The 23303-nt window shown below is 41.4% G+C and overlaps 1 protein-coding gene and 1 long non-coding RNA gene across 3 annotated transcripts; one reads left to right on the forward strand and one right to left on the reverse strand.

Annotated features, from left to right (window-relative positions):
- On the forward strand, nt 1-16439 carry usp8 (ubiquitin specific peptidase 8). 2 transcript variants are annotated; one of them, XM_072695934.1, is made up of 19 exons: nt 1-105; nt 1283-1470; nt 1683-1827; nt 2667-2752; nt 3996-4149; nt 4291-4333; nt 4473-4641; nt 4971-5133; nt 5509-5650; nt 5961-6238; nt 6494-6949; nt 7136-7210; nt 7621-7925; nt 8525-8746; nt 8964-9174; nt 12866-13102; nt 13345-13487; nt 13837-13969; nt 14258-16439. In XM_072695934.1, the coding sequence occupies exons 2-19, from the start codon at nt 1367-1369 to the stop codon at nt 14414-14416; spliced, it is 3225 nt and encodes a 1074-aa protein (XP_072552035.1). In that variant the 5' UTR covers nt 1-105; nt 1283-1366; the 3' UTR covers nt 14417-16439. The 2 variants fall into 2 exon arrangements, with proteins under 2 accessions (XP_072552035.1, XP_072552036.1); XM_072695935.1 differs by having other exon boundaries at nt 8-105; nt 1306-1470.
- Nucleotides 16440-19111: 2672 nt separating this feature from the next.
- LOC140574717 (uncharacterized) lies at nt 19112-23303 on the reverse strand. Its single transcript, XR_011980772.1, has 4 exons — nt 23293-23303; nt 20889-20986; nt 20124-20200; nt 19112-19188 (listed from the first exon to the last, which is right to left on the reverse strand). It is a non-coding gene; the product is annotated as an uncharacterized lncRNA (long non-coding RNA).

Genomic DNA, 23303 nt, shown 5'->3' on the forward strand with positions numbered 1-23303 from the left:
CAGGGGGGAGGAGCTTGGCGGAAGTCGGGTGTGAAATGAAATAGCAGGCTGTTCCGGGAATCAGCTGTAGGAGTGAAACTGTTAGCGCTCTGTTTCTGCTCTACGGTTTGTTTTATTTTATTCCTACTTGTACTACATACGTGTATTCTTCATCCTGAGCCCAAACAGAAGTCAGCTTTTTACAACCTCAACCGTATAAAACCCATAAGTGTTAGCTAGCTTAGCTTAGCTTAGCCTAGCCGTGCTAATTTGCTGTGTTAAAGGGCTTTAGCTGCTCACTTCCTCGTCCTGATTTACTGACAAACTCAGGATCATTGTTGTAAACAGAAGAGGGGGTCAAGGGTCTACAGAGCTGGTTAATGTATCCATGTCTGTGTGTTTTTATTTGTTATTGCAGATCTGTGCTGTTATTTGGCTGTTATTTATAACGGGATGGGGGACAGACCCAGAGCTGTACGGATCCAGTGTTTTCCAGTAGTTCCAGTGCTTTAGTCCCCCTGTACTGGTGTTTTTACTGGTCCAACACACCTGATTCACATCAAGGACTTTATTTTAATGATGGTGCTGACAAAGTCATCTGTGCAGGTGGACTACTTGGAATTGAGCTGTCAAGATTAAAGTAGTGATTAATGGGGAAACAAATTCAGCAAATTTTCATATTTCTGTGCATAGTTTAGTGTTCGGATTTGTCCCACAGTGGTGGTGATAGGAACCAGTAGCCTACACAACTATAGCCATTTTATTTACTGTACAAACCCACCAGCGAACTTGCATGTGTCATGTGTATGTGAGTTTTATATGTACAGATGTTGGTAAAATAGTGGAAAAAGTCAGAGAAAAAGGTACGCTTTTCTATGGACCGCTGTGCCACATGCTGCATGTATCCCTCAACCCTCACCTCCTTTTTTAATTAAATGTGATTTTACTAATTCATTTTAGACTAGAATCAATGAATCACTATGGTAAAACAGTTTCTCAGGCATCAAGAAGTATCTTCATAACCATTTGGTGTAATAAACTTCCTTGTCTGGTTCTATTCCCCAACACTGTGAACAATGCTGACTGTGTAAGTTTCTCTAGAACTTCTCCATTGAATTATACAGAGAGCCTGATGCCCTAGAATGTTACAGCCACACAATTTAATAAACAGTCAGTTTCGGCCTCATAGAATGGATTTAGGACACTTGACTGGATTAGATATTTTTGAAGGCTGTCAGTGAATTTGCACTGTATGTGTTCCTGTGTCCTTTACTGTTAGCTGTGTGTGCCCTGTTGCTAACAGATTGTGTTCTGATGCTGACGTAGCTGAAGAGAATGTAAGGGGATGCTGTTTCCACTGTGAGCTTTGAGCCGAACACGCTGGAAAATGCCTGCAGTGTCGACGGGGGTGAAGGAGCTCTACCTCTCCACTTCACTGGGAGACCTGAACAAGAGAGCAGAGATCAAACCGGATAAAGCCAGCACCAAACAGTAAGAGTTGCTTCTGCAGAACCAGCAGCTCACCACAAAAAACATGTTGATCACTGACCCCAGATGCACTCCGTCAGTCAAACATGTCTTTGTTGATCAACTGCATCTGCGGACAGTGATCAATCAAGGTCATTAGATTTTTCAGGTCAGACTGAAGTGTCGTGCTGATTTTGTGATTTTCTCAGTCTAAGTGTTGTGTTAATGTGTTGCAGCTATGTCCAGAGTGCGTGCAAAATCTTCAAGGCGGCAGAGAAGTGTCGTCTGGATCAGGACGAGGAGAAAGCCTACGTCCTCTACATGAAGTACCTGACTGTGTATGACCTCATCAAGAAGAGACCGGACTTCAAACAGCATCAGGTACGCTGGCAAGCTCAGAACACTTCATGTGATGTTTCATCACATTAATGACCAGAATGATCTGGGGCCATTTGCTGTTTAGATCCTAACTGTAAACATGAAATGCAGATAGAATTTGAATGAATGCAAATAAACAAACAAAATGATTGGTGCTGTGTGCGCATTCGAGAGGAGGAGGTGCCTGGCTTTGCATGTTGCAGTGGAAACATGTCATAAGTCCATATCCTCCTAGCGCCGAGAGCATTGTTAGAGCTAGCAGTAGCTATATACACAGGTGGGTTAATTGGCAGTACTAAATTGGGAAATAAAGAAAAAATATATATATATAATAATGTTATGTAAAGTGGACTTGAATACCATTAAACCCCAGGTCACTTCAAGACTTCACGTCTTGAGTATCAGGATTTTATCTGGATAAGCCACATGAAAATGAAAGTGTAACTCAGCCAAGACTTTAAACCAGATACAAATATGATCCCTTAAACCACTTCAGGAGGAGGTCTGAGATGCATTTGAGCCGCATGTTATAGCAGTGTAAATGTATCTGTCTCTCCAAGATGCATGGTGAAAGCCCCTCCTAATACAACCCAAACACCAGTAATAATTGCTGCGCAATGAGCTAACTTGCATAATTCGCCCCACACAGCAATCAGAGTTAAGTCTGACTAATCAGAGACACATTTGACTGCCAAGTGTAAATCTTACCAGGATACAGTCCGTATACTAGTCACATGAAGTGACCAGGTGCAAACAGGGTCTTGGACGTTTGTACAGAACTGTGTGTGCTGTGTTTGATTATAGCAAGTTATTATATTTAATTTTTGCTTTATTCTTTGCAGGATTTCTTCCTGTCCATGCTCGGCCCGACAAGCTTTAAGAAGGCCATCGAGGAGGCAGAAAAACTGTCAGAGAGTTTAAAACTCAGGTTAGCCCACATGTGCACACATACATTTTCGCAGCCTTTCAACTTCTAACCTTTAGGGTGCTTTGTATATCAACACCATGATTGTAGACAGACCACAGCAAACCGCACAGCAGTCAGTGGAAGGTTCCAGAAAGAGTGCATTCGCTCTAGGACTTTGTGAGGAAGTTGTGAGTGCACTGGCTTTGGGAATGGTTCAGTCCCTCTGAAAAGAGTTCAGTTGTTCTGAAACAGAGTTTAGCCACTCCAGAAACAGATCAGTCATTCAGGAACAGAGTCCAGCTGCTCCGGAAGCGGTATAACTTCGATCAACATGTCTGACCACTAAACCCCAGACCCCATTGCTCCCTGTGTTATCTGCTGACACTTACTTACTTTACTTTACTTTAAAGTTACTTACTTTAACTTCTGACTCTTATCATAACCTTCAACCACATATGTCTGTCTTAGTATGACACTTTGATGTGCTGAGAAAGAAATATCTTCGTTCATGTTGTCAAAGTTAACAAGTGTCAATAAGATGCTAACAAAATAAAACACCATTGACTCGTTTTCCATGTTTGACTTATCGACCCATCTATAGTAGTGCAGGCAGAGCTTTTAAAACAATACGTTTAGCACCTTCGACAGACTATGCTGGTGGGATATTTATGTGAATGAATTAACTAGCAGCAAACAAACACAAAAGCAGAAGCAAAGTAAAGCTTCAGTTCCCCATGAGACTCTCCACTGTAACAAGAACCCACAAGCTGTATAATTGAGAGTGAGAACAAGAGACTATAGTCACGGAGGAGCTGAACCACTGACTGTCTATGTCATTAGGGGGGAGACAGTGTAATAAAGAATATAAAAAAAAAAATCATTTACAAAACAATGCTTGATTAATTGTGATGAACTACAGAAATGTCCTAATTGGAGATTTACTACACAAAAATGTTATTGATCATGATTAGCTACATGAAACAATATGATTTAATTGTAACCATCAGCACAAAATAATCAGATTAATTATTATTACACAAATAATCTGATTTAATTCTGATTATCTATGCAAAAAATTGATTTGAATTATGATATGATGATCTATTAATCACATATATATCGCATAAACATGTATAAACAACGTGATTAATAATAATTATCAACACAAATGAATGTGAATAATCTCTTTATTTTATTCATTTGGCAGACCTAATATAAATGCATTTTGACCATAGCTCTTTATTTCCATTCCTGCCTCTCGCAGGTATGAAGAGGTGGAGGTGCGGAAGAAGCTGGAAGAGAGAGACAGGATGGAAGAGAAGGAGAAGGAGAGACTAGAGGAGAAAATGAGAGCAGAGGAGAGAGAAGGAGGACGAGCTTCACCTAAAGTGACAGAAAACCGAAGAGACAGTAAAAAGGTATGAAAGTTCAGCTTCTACAGCCCTGTTTTTAGAGGGTTGGTGGGTGTATGTAAATTCTTAGTGTATGAAAGAATGTTGTGTTTAGTGAGTTTTTGGTGCCTTTCATTTCCTTTTCTTTTCTCTCTGTATTTCACACAGACTAAGGGAGAACAGAACGACCTGAAGAGTGTTCCCACTACAGGTGAGACACTGTTTGTTTATATATTTAAACCTTTATAGATGGAGGCAGGTGAGGTATAGATAGAACCTTTATAGATTACAGACAGGTCAGGTAATGATGTAATTTGTCTTTGTGTTTTTCACTCTCTGATGTTTTCTAGCACCCCCCAGTGGAGGTATTGATGCACAGCAGTTGTATACTATGATACGGGACACTAGCATGACTGTGCTGGTAATGGATGCTCGCAGACTCGCTGACTTTGAGGAGTCCCACATGATGGTTCCGGGTAACAACTGCATTAGTGTTCCAGAGGAGGCCGTCAGCCCTGGGTAATGGCTCAGTATTATTAAGCACACTTATCAGTACAGCTCTAATAATCACAGTAACAGTAACATTAAGAATCACACCCATCATCACAGCTCTAGTAATCACATCAACAATCACACACATCATAATTACAATTTTAATAATCGCACGTTACATGTTCCTACAGCTCCAACCATCACACACATCATCATTACACTTAAAAATCACATTAGTAGATACATGCATAATGCTTAGCAGTGATAAGTGTTAATAAGCACACATCATTATTACAACTCAAATAATCACACAGCCCTTACTGTTGAGCTCTGATTGTTCTTGTACTGGTCTTCAGGATCACAGTAAATCAAATTGAAATGAAGCTACCTGCGGCAACCCTGCCACAGTGGAAGCAGCGGGGCTGTGTGGACTACATCATCCTGTTGGACTGGTTCAGCTGTGTCTCTGACCTGAAACTAGGCACCACCTTACAAAGCCTTAAGGAGGCGCTCTATAAGGTACTGTCACAGTGTATATGATGTGGTATTTATAAGATGCTTAATCACTACTAGTGTGCTATTCTAAACTGTGTTCTGTGTTTACACATTGTATGAAGTGACTGTTACTGCAACTTTTACTAGTACTACTATTAGCATTGTTTTTAATACCTTGCTTTAGGACTGTAGCATATGAGCACTGTAAGACATAATTATAGTACTATAACACTAATGTGATGCACCATTAATACATATTGTTACAATGCTGTAGTTCACACATCTATTGAATGATAGTGTACAAGAGTCATAGTCACTAATGGGAGTTGTTGTGTGTGTGTGTGTGTGTGTGTGTGTGTGTGTGTGTGTGTGTGTGTGTGTGTGTGTCTGCGTCTGCAGTGGGACAGTGTTACTATCTTGCGCAGTGAGCCGATGGTGCTGGAGGGTGGTTATGAGAATTGGCTGTTGTTCTATCCGATGTTCACCTCTAACCCTAAAGTTAAACCACCAAGACAACACGCAGTCAACACGCTACCACAGTGTGAGTATCTCACACACACACTCAATCATAAATACGGTGATCTGGTTAAAAGTAGCCTTGATTTCCAGATCATCTAATTCCTTAAGGGAAAATATAAAATCACAGCCTTTAGTGTTCATTAAAGAATCAGTGTATGGAGTTAGAGTGGGGCTATTCCTCAACCCCCCTAATCTTCTCTACTTCTCAATGAAAGACAAAAAGTGTGTTGAATTTAATCACACAATTCTACACAATCAGTTGTGGCTTTTTCCCCTCTGTTCACTTTGTGATCTTTTGGTTTGATATTTAACATGTATGTTTGGTGTTGCAGTGAATTTCAGTTACCCGTGTTTGGAGGAGCCTCCTGCAGAAAGCATGAGTGTGTGTGTTAAGGATGACGTGGATGATGCTGCGCGTGTGCAGGTTAATGGAAAAGTCTCGGAAGAGACCACCCACACAGAGCCCACTGGACCTGATACATGCACACACACTCCAACTCACACACCCACTCAAACACCTACTCCCACACCTTCCCCGCAGTCTGTTCCCAGAACCGCCACTCCCACTGCCCAAAAGCAGCCAGCAGCCACAGCAAAGCCCATTCCACAGGTACCATCCACACTTCAAAGAAAGCATTTCTCAGTATTAAAGTATAAAACAAAAAATGCACTTTGGTGCAACTTCAGATGTTTAAGTACACATTTGCCAGCTTGGTGTTAGAAGCAAATGTTTCTGATTCATGAGGTGTTAAAATTCTTGTCTTGGTATTTTGACATGTCTGAAGAGTGCTACACCAATATATAAAAAAATATATAATTTAGATATATGCACAATAATATGCTTTGTTCATTACCGCTCCTCCAGATCGACCGTTCTAAAAAGCCGTCGGTTAAAATCTCAGACGGGGGAAAAACAAGTGAGGACGGTGGGGCTAAAGATGCTCCCGTTTCTGCAGCGACAAACGGGCCAGTAATTCCGGACCGATCAGTCAAACCGTCTCTGGAACCCACCACCACTCCAAAAGAGGAAAAGAGAGACAGTGATGAAGAGGTGGAGAAAAGGAGAAGAGAAAAGGAAGAGGAGGAAAGGAGAAAGAGGGAGAAGGAGGCAGCAGAGAAACGTCAGAAAGAAGAAAGAGAGCGGAGTAAAGGAGAGGAGGAGCAGAAGCAAGAGCAGCGTAAGCTGGAGCGACAAAAGGCAGAGGAGGAGGATGAACAAGAGGAGCGAGGGAAAAAGGGAGCAAAAGAGACTCTGGATGGTCAGATAAAGAGCATGTCTCTGGACTCTCCTCTACCAAATGCTGCTGTCTCAGATATAAAAGTAAGTGTTTTACACAGAGGCACACAAACACACACACATACTCTGTGTCCAGTTTATGTCCACAGACCAGTATTCACACTCTTCGGCCGCTTAAACAGTGTAGGTTACAGACTGTAGCTCTTCTGTGATCACACAGTTTCAGCCCCCTCAATCCCAGTGATGTGTGTGTGTGTGTGTATGTTGCAGAGGGAGCCTCTGACCCGTGCACGGAGCGAGGAGATGGGGAGGTCAGTGCCTGGTCTACCGGATGGCTGGATGAAGGTACTCACCTAGACCTAATGCACCTAGATCCAGTGTCAAACATATTCACCTAGACCTAATGCACCTAGATCCAGTGTCAAACATATTCACCTAGACCTAATGCACCTAGATCCAGTGTCCAACATATTCACCTAGACCTAATGCACCTAGATTTACAAATAATATTCAGTGTAGTCATCTAGACCTTATGAATCTAGATCTATCTTTCATTGTATTCACATAGATTTGAAACATCCAGTTCTAATGCATCTTGATCTATCATTCAGCATAGTCACCTACATTCACCTGCACAGCACACAGGTAATTTCAGTCTATGCTGCAGGGTTCGATGTGTTTGAATGTATATGTGTACGAATGGTTTAGTTAAATTTGTTTGTTTGTGTGTGTGTGTGTCTGTGTGTTTGTTTCAGTTCCTGGATACAGTCACTGGGACATACAGGTACTACCACTCACCAACCAATCGTGTACACCTGTACCCCCCGGAGGTGAGCGTACCCCAGACACCCCCCGCCACGCCTCCTATGCCCAAACAGAAACCCCCTCGGCCCGGAACCACTGAGAAGGAGAAGGAAAAAGAGAAGGAGCGAGAGAGGGAGAGAGAGCGGGAACAATCCAAACTCAAGCGCTCGTACTCCTCGCCTGACATCAGCCAGGACCTGAACACAGAGGGACCACGAAAACACATACCTACACCCACAATCAACAGAGACACCAAGTACGTGCACACACCAAATATGTAACTTTTACACACTTTCATTTGGGATCATTGATTTGAGTCACTTGCATAATGTAATATCTCCTTTCTGAACAACAGATCTGCTGTGTTCACAACTGTAGTTCTCTCCTCACCTGTTTCCATAATTTAATCGTGATTCGATTTGGTAGATTAACAGAATGAATAACCCAGCATAACTAGGAGCACAAAGGCCTGAACTGATCCAGGGAAATACACTGCAGATGTAAACATAAGTACAAATGACAACTTGCATTAAATATATGTATTTTATTAAATTCATATATTTATTTATTTATTTCGTTTTTTAAAAACCAAATTTTAGCATTGCTGAAAGTGCACATAAACATACCATGTTATTTCACTTTCACAGGTCTTTTTTTGTTGTTTTTGTTTTGTTATGTTATTGTTGGGAGTGCAGGGGGCCTTTTAAAGGCAGGGGTCTTGCAAGACCATGATCTGTCCCTGATACTTATTGTAATGTTAGTGTTCTTCACAGACAAAAATGTTGAATGTCACAAGTTTATTCTGTTCTGTTCTAACATGAATTTTGCTTGTGTTTGTGTTACTTTACTCTTTAGACCCCTGACTGCCACCACCTACTCTAAAGTTGAGGTTGCTCGTCCATCTGCCGCTAAGATTCGCAACATGAATCCGGTGTTTGGCGGTTTGGGTCCGTGCCTTACTGGCCTCCGTAATCTAGGCAACACCTGCTACATGAACTCCATCCTGCAGTGTCTGTGTAACACTCCGGCCATGGCGGAATACTTCAACCGCAACTTCTACCAGGACGACATCAACAGGTATGTTTTACCGGCTGTAATGTGCACTGATCTTAATATGATTGTATGACTGTAGGTTAGACCTGGGCGATACCTGCAAATAACAATCACAATACTTTCTATAATACTATTACTGTAATAATCCACTGGTTAAATAATAATAAATCAAATCAGTTCATGTTATTAAAAAGTTAAATGAGTTTGTTTGTTTGTGTGTGTGTCTGTGTGTGTTAAACAGAGCAAACATTCTTGGCCATAAGGGCGAGGTGGCAGAGGAGTTTGGTGTGATAATGAAGGCACTGTGGTCTGGTCAGTTTAAGTTCATCAGTCCCAGAGACTTTAAAATCACCATCAGCAAAATTAATGATCAGTTTTCCGGCTACGAGCAGCAGGACTCTCAGGAGCTCCTCCTGTTTCTGATGGATGGCCTGCACGAGGACCTCAACAAGGTAAAACTGGTGGGAACACACACACACACACACACACACACACACACACACACACACACACACACACACACACACACACTTACTGACCCTATGGTATAAAATCTTCAAGATCATCTAGTGACTAAAGTTTAATATTATACAGTGAGAGTAAGGTGTTGTGTGGCGTAACTGTCTCTGACACATCCTGTGGGTGACCTAACCGTAACACTAACTCCAGTGCCACATATAGCACTAACTGTAACGCCAACTGTAATTGTAACTCTAGCACCAACTTTAACTGTGACAGCAATTTTAGCACCAACTGTATCTAATTTCAACTATAGCAACAACTGTAGCTGTAACAGTAACTTTTACTGTAAAGGCAACTCTAGCACCAAATGTAATTACCAAATGTAATAACCAAAGCTAGTACCAATTGTACTCAATCCTACTGTAGCACCAGTTGTAACTGCCACGTAACAGCAGCTCTGGCACCAGCTGCCAGTGTTTTCCGTATGTGTCAGTGCTTAACCAAAATTATATTGTATTACTTGGAGACATTTTCATGATGCGTATTATATTATAATATCGCACAATTAGTTTGTTTTTCTAAGGATTGGATAATGAATAAAAAGTTAAAACCAAGACTGGGGTTTTGGAGAGAAGTGTAACTGTCTTGTGGACAGAAAGGACAAAAGGTACTTAATAGAATCTATGAACATATTGAAAGTTCTTCCAGCCCTGAGCTAAACTCACACATAGTTGCTCCTGCTGATGATCAGCAGTTTTAAAATGACTGTGTTCATGAACTGATTCAATGGTTTAATGTGGTGGTTTAGTTCAGGAAAGTGTGTGCAGGTTGCAGGTTCCTCTCATTCCACTAATGACTGCAGATTTCTAGATCTGCCTGGGTGTGTGTGGGTTCTGCAACTGCAACAGTGATCTCCTGGTTGGTGAACTCTTCTTAAATCTAGCCCTTAGGTATTGTATAGTTCTTATTTTGAGACAAAAACTAAAATTGGATTATTCAACTTATTTCTTGACTATTTTTACATGGTGTTTACAATACTGTGTATTATTGATATTATATTTCCATGCTATATATATATATATATATATATATATATATATATATATATATATATATATATATATATATAATCCATAAATTATTCCAATTGTTATAACAATGGATATAAAAGAAACTATTGAAGAAATTGAAATGAATGTAATAATTTTGTATTATTAAAAAAATGCATAAATGAGAAATATTAGATATTTACACTGGATTTAAGATATCACTCTTAAGATATCATTTTTGCAGTGTAGAAACAGTTTCTCATACACATCAGCTGTTTTGTTCGGCACCGGTTTTACAGCTACATCAGAAAGAATATACGAATGAGCCAAAACATTAAGACCTAATATCTTGATGTCCCTTTGCGTGCTGCCCAAAAACAAATCACTCTGAGATCTCTTAAGGTGGTGTCTGGGTTACGTTTCAGCTAGGGGTGGGCAATATGACAAACTTTTATGTAAATCCTCATTCATTTTGTTGGAGTGATGCAAGTGAGCATATTGTGGATATTGTCAGTGCTTAAAGAACACTGACCAACTGCACATTTAATTGCTGAGGTGTAATTAGTGCTGTTTAATTAGATGAAGTGCATCAGCTTTTGAATACAATATACATACTCCGTATTGGAGAGTATTTGAATAGCAGTTTTTAAGAATCTTTAAATATTGTAATATAATATTTTACCATATCTCCCACCCCTTGTTCTAGCAGATTATTTTAAGTTCTGTAATGGAGGCGGAGCTGCTGCAGATCAGACTTCTCCCACAGGTGTACGACACGCCTGTCCATGAAGAAAATAGGACTCATTGTACCAGGCCACCTTCTTCTATCACTCTGATGTCCAGTTCTGACACTCACATGTCCACAGTAGTTGACCGTGGACGGGTCTGCACTGCACTGTACTGTGTGTTGGTACACATTCCTCTCATTAAACATTCAACCTACAGCAGCCTGTCAGTTCGGCCTAGATGGAATAGCCTTCGCTGTCCTAGCACATCGATGAGCCTGTCACTGGTGCAAGGTCTGTTGTACCTCGGACAACCTTTGGTAGTTACTCACCACTGCTGACCAGGAGGCCCCCTGCAAGTCTTGCCATTTAGGAGATACTCCAACCCAATCATCTGACCATAACAATCTGGCCCCTGTCACGGTGACTCAGGTGTTTACGCTGCCTATTTCTCCTACATCAAAGAAATCTACTACGAGAACCCAGACCTTCACATGCACCGCCGTTATGACGCAATCAACATTGTTTACATCATCTGGGAGGGGTCCTAATGTTATGGCTCATCAGTGTGTTTGCTGATGTAGCCTTAAAATTGGCGAGTTCATTTCTAGCTGCTCTGAAACTTTCACTAAATAACTACATTTATTATGAATTTCTTCTTTTCTTTTCTTTTTTTCTTTTTTTGTTGTCATTGTGACGGCGTGTGTAGAGAGTAAGTACTCATGAGGCGTGTGTTTCAGTCCTGTCTGAGTGCTATGAGAGTGACTGAGGTACTATGCATGGATTTGGACATGAGTGTGTGAGTTAATACTCACCCCATTTTGACAGGTCTGTCAATCATCTGAGCAGCCCCGCCTCTTTTGTACATAAGCCCCACCCATCCTGTTATGCAGATAAACAGCATTTTCTGTGCTTGTGTGTGTGTGTGTGTTTGAGTGTGTGTGATGAACCTTGGAGGCCCTACCTCTCATTCTGAGTTTGTAAACATAAGCAAGCCATAAGCATGCTGTCTTGAGTGTATGTGTGTGTGCAGGCGTGTGTGTGTTAAAGGAATACTTTGGCGAAAAATTGCAAATGTACAAATCCCTTCTCTCCAGGCTCCACCTACTAATGTGTTCTTCCATAGCTAATGGTTTTAGGTTGTACAAACTTTACAAAACACATTGTAATATAAACTGAGGTGGAGCTACAGTCTCTCATTAGGGTTGAATATTATTAAAATTCTAAATGGAGGTATTGAGATATACTGAGGTGGAGCTACAGCCTTTTATTGGCTCCTCATTTTTACCAGCAATTCTGTAAAACGTGTCCAACCTCTAACTAATAGTTGCTATATATGAACACTTTTTTTTGTGGGCAGAGCCTGGAGAGATCAGTTTGCCCTCTTACTCCAAATGGACTTGGTCAGCCTAATAAACTTGTTTTTGTTTTTTTTGTGTTTTTTTTTTTTGTTTTGTTTTTTAAATTTGAGATTAAATTTAGTTTTAGTTTAAGATTCAATTAGTTCAAATTAAATCTAGGTTAAAAATCTAGGATTAAATCTAGGTTAAAATTAAAAAAAAGGAATTTTTAACACTGCTACTGTCTTTAGCATTTGTTACATTAGCCCTATGGCTTAAGTATTAAACTAAAAAAGAAAAAAAAAAAACTTCAGACACTGAACATGACTTGGCTGATTGTCGTACATTTATGATAAGAGGGGAGTGGGGGAATTTAATGTTTTTCGCTAAGCTATCGCTTTAGAGTTGTGGTGCCGAGTGCTGCACTGATACTCAGAGTGGTTCTAACTGTGTTTATTAAAGCCTTGCTGCTTTACATGTGTTCCTCTCTCTCTCCCTCTCTCTTTCTCTCTCTCTCTCTCTCTCTCTCTCTCTCTCTCTCTCTCTCTCTCTCTCTCTCTCTCACAGGCGGATAACCGTAAGCGATGTAAGGAAGAGGTGAATGATCACCTGGATGATGTCAGCGCTGCTGATCTTGCATGGAGTAAACACAAGCTGCTTAACGAGTCCATCATCGTGGCACTGTTTCAGGGTCAGTTTAAGTCCAGCCTGCAGTGCCTCAGCTGCCACCGTAAGAGCCGCATGTTTGAGACCTTCATGTACCTGTCCTTGCCTCTTTCATCCAGCAGCAAGTGCTCCCTGCAGGTACACAGACGCACATGCACACATATTTTCGCTATGAATTGTTATAAGCAATATGGGTAAATAAGGGCTGTTCTGTTTTGGGACTGCATTGGGAAAAGCAGTCTGGACCAAAACCCTCCTTATGACAGAGTAAATAGCTGGGTATAATGGGTGGGGCTATAGTGCTGTAGACTAAATGGATAGGGCTAAATTGATGTACGCTAAATGTTGGTGATTTGCTGTGATGTGCTGTGTTTGTGCAGGACTGTCTGAAACTGTTCTCTAAGGAGGAGAAAATGACAGGGAACGATAAGGTTTACTGTCCACACTGCAAAGGACTTCGTGAGTTTACCAAGAAACTGGAGATCTGGAAGGTTCCGCCCATTCTACTCGTGCACTTAAAGCGGTGAGCTGTGTGTGCGTGTGCATGTGTGTGCTCTTAACCATTAGAGATTGCATTTATTTGCATAAATAAGTCACATCCTCTACATCCTTGACATATATCTATGGGGTATACCATTTTTTCCAGACCTAATTTATAGTTTGAAATGAGCCTAAATTTCAGATCTGCCACCACAGAGTGCTAAAAGCTCTGTCTCTCAGAGTAGTTTGAAGTAACTGCAGTGACAGGTGGTTAAAAGATCAGCATCTTTTTCCTCACATTTTTTAACATCATGATTAGTTTGTAGAGTGTGATGGTTTGTTTATTCTGTGTGTGTGTGTGTGTGTGTGTGTGTGTGTGCGCGCGCATGTAGGTTCTGGTATGAAGGCCGTTGGAAGCAAAAGCTCCAGACTTCTGTGGATTTTCCTCTGGAGAATCTGGACCTGTCTCAGTATGTCATCGGTCCCAAAAATAACCTGAAGAGATACAACCTGTATGCTGTCTCTGTGAGTAGACTCATATTGCCCCCTACACTTCCTGCAGTGTATTAAAGTCTGTCAGATCGTGAATCTGTGGATCTGTGAACATTACAGAACACCATATATCACCCCCTATGCTTCATGCAGTGTATTACAGTCTGTCAGAATGATCATGTGGATTATTGAGAGCTTTATGAAAGCTCAGAGAGCCAGATTAAATACGCTGTCAGAGAGTCCTGGCCATGGATGGCTGTGGCATTTCCTCTTTGTTTAACAGACTGACTCACTCTTGCATTCTTTCTTCCCCTATTATAGAATCATTATGGCAGTCTGGACGGAGGTCACTACACCGCCTATTGTAAGAACACAACAAGGCAGCACTGGTTCAAGTTTGATGACCACGAGGTGTCAGAGATGTCCACTTCCTCGGTCAAATCCTCTGCTGCATACATCTTCTTCTACTCCTCCCTCTGAAACCACTACCAGGTGTGGTTCACCTGGGTTTTCTGCAGCGCTGCTGTGGGCGAAGCGTAAAGCTTAAAGCCCCTCAGTGACGATGAGGAGCTGACAAGGAATTCTGCCGAGAACGAAGATGCAAAAGCTCCAACCCATCAGTCTCTCCTATCTCTCTTGCGCTCTCTCTCTCTCTCTCTCTTTCTTGCGCTCTCTCTATCTCTCTCAGTAGAGAAATTAAACTGTTAATCTCTTTTTATTCCTGACAGCAGGACGGGGCAGAGCTCTTTGACTGCTTTTGCCTTTGGACACTAACAACAGGTGGGACGCAGCCATGTACGTGGTCTGATCTGGTTAGGTCCAGTGTGCTTCTGGAACCTTTAGGCCATTCAGATAGAGAATTTAATTTGTGACCCTCTGATCTCTACCGCCAGACCAAATTATCTAGACTCCTCACTGTTGGACTTCAGAGTTTCTGAGAGCTCTGGTTGGGTTTTTGGAGCTTTGATTGAATCTCTGGTTGGATTTTTAGTATGCTAACTGGGTTCTGGAGCTCTGATTTTGTTTTTTTAGAGAGCTGATGAGGTTTCCGGAACTCTGGTTGGGTTTCTAAAACTCCAGCTGGGTTATAAAGTTGGATTTCTAACTCTATAGCTTTAGGTAGCTTCAGAAGCTCTGGACTTTGATTTGATCTGGCTGTAGGAGACCAGCAGAAACCCTTTTGCCATTTCTGACCTGTTTTACCACTTCCACTAAAATCACAGTAGGGGGATGAAATCCATCAACCTGCAGCTCTTGCACACCGAACATGTACATATAGCTTAAGAAGATATGATTTTATTTATTTTAAGTGACCAAATCTTTCCTGAGAGATGCAGAATGTGGAGTCCCCTGGGTCCGGACCGGGAGAAAGAAAGCTGTGTAATTGGAAAGTTTAGTTCATTAGTATTTCCATGTATCCTGAGCCATTAATCTCATGTTATTCTTTTTCATTAACATTTAGAGCTGTTTTCTTTGAGCCTATAGAGCTGAGCTCATTATCCATCGTATTACAAAATGAAGCTGTTCTGTGTAAAATCCTCTAATGAGCAATTCAAACCATAGCCAGGCTTATATTGCTTGATGTTCTAATCTGATGCAGTTATAATCAAATACACACAACAGTTAAAATGAAACGTACAGTCCACCTATAACCTGTTAATATGCTGCCATGAAGGTGCCAACCCCAAACATCACCTCAAAGCAATAGTCTGGTGAAAAATATACATTTACCCAGTTGTAGTTTATATAGTTGATCAGATAAGAATCATTTGGTGTGTATTTAGTTTTAGTCTGGAGTTATGTGGCTAATGTAGCTTACAGAAAATCTTACACTTCACTAATTACCACTACAAGGCTAATGTAGCAAGTAAAGGAGGCTTATACCCCACTAATTAGCATGGTTCTAATTTGAGCTTTTAGACTAATGTAGACTTGCTTAACACTAACAGAAACCAAATAATCTAATCCTGGTCTATTTTTAAAATTAAGACAGTGGTTTAATGCAGTCAGCACCATGCTAGCTAATTGGTGGGGTATATGCTTCCAGCTTCAGTAGACTTGTAGTTCCAGCACTAAAACAAAAGAAGCAAACTTCTGACACCAAAAGTGCTCTGGCTGATCGACTACATTTGGGACAAAGGAGAAAACTGTGGGAATAAGCTTTTTCACTAAACCGTCGCTTTTCTAACAAGCTGCCATTCATTGACCGTGCTGTGGGGGTTGCTAACCTGAGTAATTTTGAGGTCAGCCGGTGGAGCTAAGACTAGCCAGAGCATTAGGTCAGATCTGAGGAATCACAAGTGCCCATCCCTTTACACACATGGTAAAGACACCCTCTGATCATTCTCTCCCGCGGCAGCATGGCGCCCAGCATGAGCCTAGAGAAAGCATTTCTGTTTGAGGCATTATAAATGATTCTTTTCTCCACTTTCATGGGCTGTATACTCACATGACTCTATATGTAGTTAACCAGCTGTGAAAATAAAGCAAAAGTAAGCAGTGATCTGTGCTCTGTCTCAGTGTGTTGTGTGTTCTGTACTTTCTTCTTTATGAACAGGAGACCTGGTGGTGGGCACGCTCTCAAGATGCTTACCCCATGTACACTTGGTAATTTCATGTGTCTTGAGTATCATGATTGTATCTGGAGGCCAAGCTGCATAAAAACACACATTTATAACAGGTACAAGTGGAAACGCACCTCTTCCAATACAACCAATTAAAAACACCAGTAATAATTGCTGGGAAACAAACACATTTGCATAACTCCTCCCACACAGCAATAGAATTTTAGTCTGACTGACCAAAGTGTAAACGCATGTGGCTAAAAATCGTATCAGTGGACAATCCAGATACTAGTCTCATGAAGTGACCAGGTGTAAACGGGGTCTCTGGTGTTCTGAAGTTTTAAAAACACATTTTCTGAGATTATGAGTATGATTATCTGGGCTGTAACAGCAGGGAAAATCAGGAAACTTCTCTTTTCAGACAATAATCAGGTTGTTATTCTAATTATTTCTAGGAATTACATTAAAAATAAATATCTCTAATTTTAGTTTATCTTTATTTATTTAATTGCAGTACTGTGGTTTTGGTCTGGCAAAGAATGGTTTTATATTTTGTAATACGTTAGACCGAATTGGCCAATGAGAGGGCTTTTTTCTCCTTGGTGTCTGTGTCAGGACTTCCGATTAACAGGTGAGCTTGAGCAGAAAAAACACAAAACTGCAGGAATCCAGCCCTCCAGCAGCTGCCCACCCCTGCTCTAGTCCCTCTGGGAGTTATTGATAAGCTACTGGCTGTGTGTGTGTGTGTGTGTGTGTGTGTGTGTGTGTGTGTGTGAGCAGCTTTCAGTCAGTTGGTAGACATGGGAAGCAGCAGCAGCAGTTATGTGACAGGACGTTTTACTGAGGGACACTGTAACACCAAAACAGACACTGACTGGTTATGATCAGGTAGAATAAACATAGGAGTAGTGGACAAAAAGGACAGACACTCGGGTGTTCAAGTGCTTCCATTGCCCATGTGTTCAAACACCTCCTATACCTGCTCTGCCAGGCCCTCCACCCCTATATAAGCACCTCCTATACCTGCTCTGCCAGGCCCTCCACCCCTGTATAAGCACCTCCTATGCCGGCTCTGCCAGGCCCTCCACCCCTATATAAGCACCTCCTATGCCGGCTCTGCCAGGCCCTCCACCCCTATATAAGCACCTCCTATACCTGCTCTGCCAGGCCCTCCACCCCTATATAAGCACCTCCTGTACCTGCTCTGCCAGGCCCTCCACCCCTATATAAGCACCTCCTATACCTGCTCTGCCAGGCCCTCCACCCCTATATAAGCACCTCCTATACCTGCTCTGCCAGGCCCTCCACCCCTATATAAGCACCTCCTATGCCGGCTCTGCCAGGCCCTCCACCCCTATATAAGCACCTCCTATACCTGCTCTGCCAGGCCCTCCACCCCTATATAAGCACCTCCTGTACCTGCTCTGCCAGGCCCTCCACCCCTATATAAGCACCTCCTATACCTGCTCTGCCAGGCCCTCCACCCCTATATAAGCACCTCCTATACCTGCTCTGCCAGGCCCTCCACCCCTGTATGACATCATGTCCTAAAAGCAGCGCAGCTAATCTGGCCGTCCACTCACTGGACAGCACGGCGCAGCGCCTTGTCCAAAACGTCTAGCCCATGTTTTTATCGAGGGTGCGGACACTTTTGCTCAACGAGTCAAAATCTAATTGAATATTTAAACAAATCTTTCATTATTTTCATAAACAATCATAATTAAATATAATTGTTGTCTAAAGAACTGTAATAGAATAATTTCTGAACGATTCAAATCCTAATGTTGTTTCCTAATGTTATAATAATAATTTTCCTAGCAGTTTAAGTTTTCTTTAACCAAACATACTGATAACAAAGTGTTTCCTTTATGATCATAAATGAATCGTTCACTAAAGATTCATAACTAACTCCATAAATGATTCACCCCCACAGAATCGTAATCTAAATGTTTTTCTAAAGAATCATAAATGAACGATTTCATAAATATTCACAATTTACTCATTAATCATAATGCAATAGAATTGTTTAAAAGAATTTCCTCATTATCAATCACATTAATCTTCTATTACAATGAAATACCTTATTTAAATTCATAGTAGAATCATTCCCTAAATAATTAAAATCTGTTTCCTAAAATACCATCATTGAATCGTTCACAGGAGAATCGCAATTTAATGATTCCCTAAAATATCCTCCTCCAAGTATTAACTGAACTAAAAGAATCATAATTGAACTGAATATTTTTTAGACTCGTAATTTAAGCCTTTCCTAAATAATTAGACATGAACTGTTCTAACCTAATAAATATGAGATTTGCTCTTCAGATATCTGTAGCTCTTTACACGCAACATCAGACACACACACACACACAAAGTCAACAACGCGTATCTGTGTTTATTCAGAGCGTGTGTGTGTGTGTGTGTGTGTGTGTGTGTGTGCTGAACATGCTGGAGAACTGTCCCAGAAATCCTCACACACACTCCTTCAGGTTTCAGAGCGCGTGGTCATAAAGAGAGACTCCAGCTCCAGACACACACACACACACACACACACACACACTACATCCTCTACTGCAGAACACACCGAGGACTCTTCTTCTTCTTAGTCTTCACACACTCCACCGAATCGTTCGTCTTCAGCTCCTCCACTGCGCCACCTGTGCTCACCTGCGCCACCTTTTGGACTACCTGAGCAACACAACCACACACTCTTACTCACACTCAAAGTTATTATAACTGAGCAAATCAGGGGTGTGTAAATGAGCTTAAACACTTGTGCAAAGACAGCAGAGAGGGACTTCTGTTTATCTGAGCTCGAGTCGTCCGTGTGTCTCGCTACAACTTCACAGGTGAAGCTAACCCAGAAACCACTGGACTCACAGAAACACACTAGTGAATTCTCCACCCGTCCAGGGAGGACCGTCGCCAGGCCCGTTTTAGGAGGCTTCAGTTTATTGGCAGTGGATATAGGGAGTGCTGATGTATCTAGGGTGACCACATTTGGTTTTTCTAAAAAAGACGACATTGATGACACATAGGGGTCCACTGTGGTTGGGATGTAGTGGGTATAGAGTTTCAAGTATCCTGTAGGCCTCAGTTGTAGGACCGGGGCAATGTGGGTGTGTATGTGAGGGTGGGACGAAGTCAAATACCTCTAACCACTCGACTGCATTAATGATCGTTAATATATATAAATTGGCTCATTTACCACGACCCATAAATAACTCGAATAGCCTATATCATCTTATTTATTATTATTATTATTATTTTCATTTCATGCCAATATAATAACACATAAAATAAATAAAACAAATTATTAATATGAAACTCAATGTTTTAAAACTTTAAGAATATTTTAGTTTGACCAATGGCTGCCTGCAGGTGCAGGTACATATAGAGCAGGTGAGGCGGCGAGAAGGCGGGGCTTAAAGAGACACGTGTTTAAAGTTGTAGAAACAAACGCTGACGAGAAATCAAGGCGGAGGCCCTGACACCCCAAAAGCACTTATTAAATCCCCAAAAGAGGAATTGTCAGGGTACACAGAGTACACATGGTCACCCTATTTCTATCGTGCGTCCCTGGCTGAGGTCAGTGTGTGGTGTCTTCGGGAGCGGTGTGTCACCTCTGCAGTGGAGGGGAAGGTTTTTTGCTGCAGTTTGGAGAATGCCAGCTTTCCATTCAGCTTCACCTCAAAACTACCTGCAGAGAGAGATACAGGCACAGACAGCAGAGATCAGACCCCGGAGCTGTACACTTACTTTGCTAATGTGTAGAGCCTAAAATAATGGTGATAATAATACTCAACAAAGACATGAATATTGTTCCTACTGCTCATCAGTGATAGTATGTTATTTTGTCAGGTGATAGAAACAATCCGGTGGTGCAGTAGCCCAGGCAGAGGAGAGGCAGGTGGAGAAGCAGGGTCACGGGTATAGTCGACCAATGACTGAATTCAGTATGGACCAAACATCTAAACATCAGTCCCTGAACAGCACTGTATGAATGTTGCTTCTTGTTCTGACACGAAGTACAGAAAGCTCACTGTGATGACGCTGATTAAACTAATCACAGGTGTGGAATTATGGTCTCAGGAACATACTGACAGAAAAAAGAGTGTTGGCTAATATATCTATAAATAATGGCTCTAGATGACCATGACATGGTCAGATGTCTATCACTCCTAGGGACCACTTATATGTCCCCACCAATGTCAAAATCAAACCTACACCCTTGACAGAGAGAGTCTAACATATTCTTTTTTTTCTTAATTGTTTTTAATTGCTTAATGTTCAGAAGGTTCATCTGGGTTGTTCTGATGATGCTCTGGCAGTGCTGTATTTAAATATGGTCATGCTAATAAAGCTTATTAAACTGAATTGAGTCTTACCTGTTCGCCCCACCATAGCTGAAACCTCGGCGTCTGGTACCACCTTCTTAATCTCGAAGGCCAGGTCCCGAAACCGAGCTTCATAACCTCACCTACTGCTGCTCACACACACACACACACACATACAAAAGTCTTTTTTTAATCTGTAAACTTTTTCACATTCACAGCATTTTTGTTTTCCAATAAAAGCCATTTATACCGACTAGCTGTTTAAACCTGACTAGTTCCCCGTGAGGCTGAAAATGTATCTCAGCTGCAATTGATGATTAAGAGGATTTTTAATTTTTTTATTTTTAATGGGGCAAAATTCATAATAACACAAAGAGGATTTTTCATTTATTCTGTAGATGTGGGCGGCGACCTTCTCGAACTTAACGCTCCCATTGGTCGCCGCAGAAGCAGAGAAGCCTCTGGCTGCTTTCTACCCTTACTAAGCCCCGCCTCCGCTCATTATTGCCCCCCTAACGTTTCCTCTTTTTCAAATGTGCTGAGGGTGCGGGAGACCCGCCGATACTGAGGGTGGAGAAACTCTTTAAACTCATCAGCTGCATTCCCCTACACAGGGTCCCTAAGCAGTGTCCTTGTATTCCTACACACTAATCATGTGATATGGGCCAAGGGAACTGGTTTAATCCCTTCATTAGCAACGTCATCATGTAAATGACATGGCTTTTCTTTGCTGTCTAAAGTAAATATCAAATCAGTAAACTGTAACCATGTATTATGTATGTAATATGGGCATAAATATGATATTATGGGCAGGTTTGTGTTGTGTTTACACTGTGTTGTATTGCTCTCAGATAACGCAGCCGCTGTTTTAATCCCCCTCCTGGTCCCATCACTGGCCCTGGTGGGCATCCATATGTGGGGGCCAATATGGAATCAGAGAGCAAAGCATTCTGGTTCCTAGTAGGGCTACTCATACTCGTGTTAGCTGGATGGCTGACTTGATGCCTCTCTGTCCACACGGTCTCAGAAGGCAGCATAGAGATGAAGGTCTCAAAGGGAAAATTAGCTCCTAACGTTACCAAGGTATCAACATCCCACTGCTAGATGTGAGCGTTTAGCTGTGTTGTCATTATTCATTAGCATTTTGCAGCCAAGAAAGTGGAAGGCTAGATTACTGAACATCGATTCAGACATGACTGAGTGTCTCTTTTGTTTCAGACACTGTCTACCTATGGTTTGAAATCTTATTTAAAATTCCCAAATTCCCAGTGTAATCCACTTCACAGGGAACTACCGGAGTGACCGGAAAGTACAGTCAGTGTGTGCTTAATTTCAAATCCCTTGTGCTGGAGTAAGGAGACTAAACAACACTGACCATTACCGTCTGATTAATAATAAATATTGCACAATATTACTTTACTTAGTAACAACCACCCCAACACACACACAAGAAATGAAAACTATATGTATTTAAGAATCCACTGAATACAATATGCAAAAATATGCAAACCTACACACCATATCTGAAAGTTCAGCTCAGTCCAGCTGTAGCACTTCATGTATAGACTTTCCAACACTCTAATCTTTTAGTGCTAAAAACACACCACTATGAGGGGTCCCCTCTCTCCCAAGCCCCTGTTCCTATCTATCGAGCTCAGTCTCTGACCACCTCAGAATGTGGTTTGAGTGTTATGATTGTAATACAATCGCAATGCGGCTTGAGGGTGTTAACAACTGGCTTTTTTATTTATGCAGACAAGTAAAATCAAACTTAATCTGATTACTAAAAAAACGCATGGTAATGCCAGGAGTAAACAGGCCTTAAATAGTGTACTACATATAAAAAATAGTAGGCCAACATTAGAAGTGCACTTGTGCACTAGTGCACTAGGTAGAAGTGTGTGTAGTTTGGGACGCAGCAGAACAAACCCAGTCAGCATAGCAGAGAGGTGGGACTGGACAAAAGAAGAGACCTATAGGAAGAGATTATTTTCCAAAAGAACACTTCTACCAGAGAGAGGGAGAGAGGTCCTGAAAAGGCTGTAGCCGCTCTAAATGGAAAGTTTTCAGACAGTTCAGAGAGACAAGATCTCTCACCACACAGCTCTGATGGAGAAACATCAAAACAAACAGAATGTCCTGATCGGTAGAAAAAAACACATCAAGCATGACCAAACATTATTTTATCGCTGTTATTTGTTGCAGAACGTCGATGAAAACGTAGTTAGTGATGCTTTTTTTAATGTAAGAATATCAGGAGAATGCATGTCAGATATGCAGAATAATTGTCATTACCGTAGACTAATGAGCACAATTAAAAAAACACACACACAAACACAATCTGTTCGAATATAACCATAAAGCTTCAGAAGAACATCAACATGCAACTTCCCTTTATATTGTTTCTGTCTGTATGGTGCGGCTGTACTGCTATTAACAATGTTCTGTTTCTTACCAGTGTTCAAT

This window comes from Salminus brasiliensis, chromosome 13, assembly GCF_030463535.1.
Source record: "Salminus brasiliensis chromosome 13, fSalBra1.hap2, whole genome shotgun sequence".
NCBI classification, from domain to species: Eukaryota; Metazoa; Chordata; class Actinopteri; order Characiformes; family Bryconidae; genus Salminus; species Salminus brasiliensis.

Bases quoted from the DNA above. Each gene is read 5' to 3' on its own strand.
- usp8 (XM_072695934.1), top strand. From the start codon at position 1,367: ATGCCTGCAGTGTCGACGGGGGTGAAGGAGCTCTACCTCTCCACTTCA. The intron at 5,134-5,508 runs GTACTGTCACAG...CTGCGTCTGCAG, and splicing joins TTAAGGAGGCGCTCTATAAG to TGGGACAGTGTTACTATCTT. The intron at 5,651-5,960 runs GTGAGTATCTCA...TTGGTGTTGCAG, and splicing joins AGTCAACACGCTACCACAGT to TGAATTTCAGTTACCCGTGT.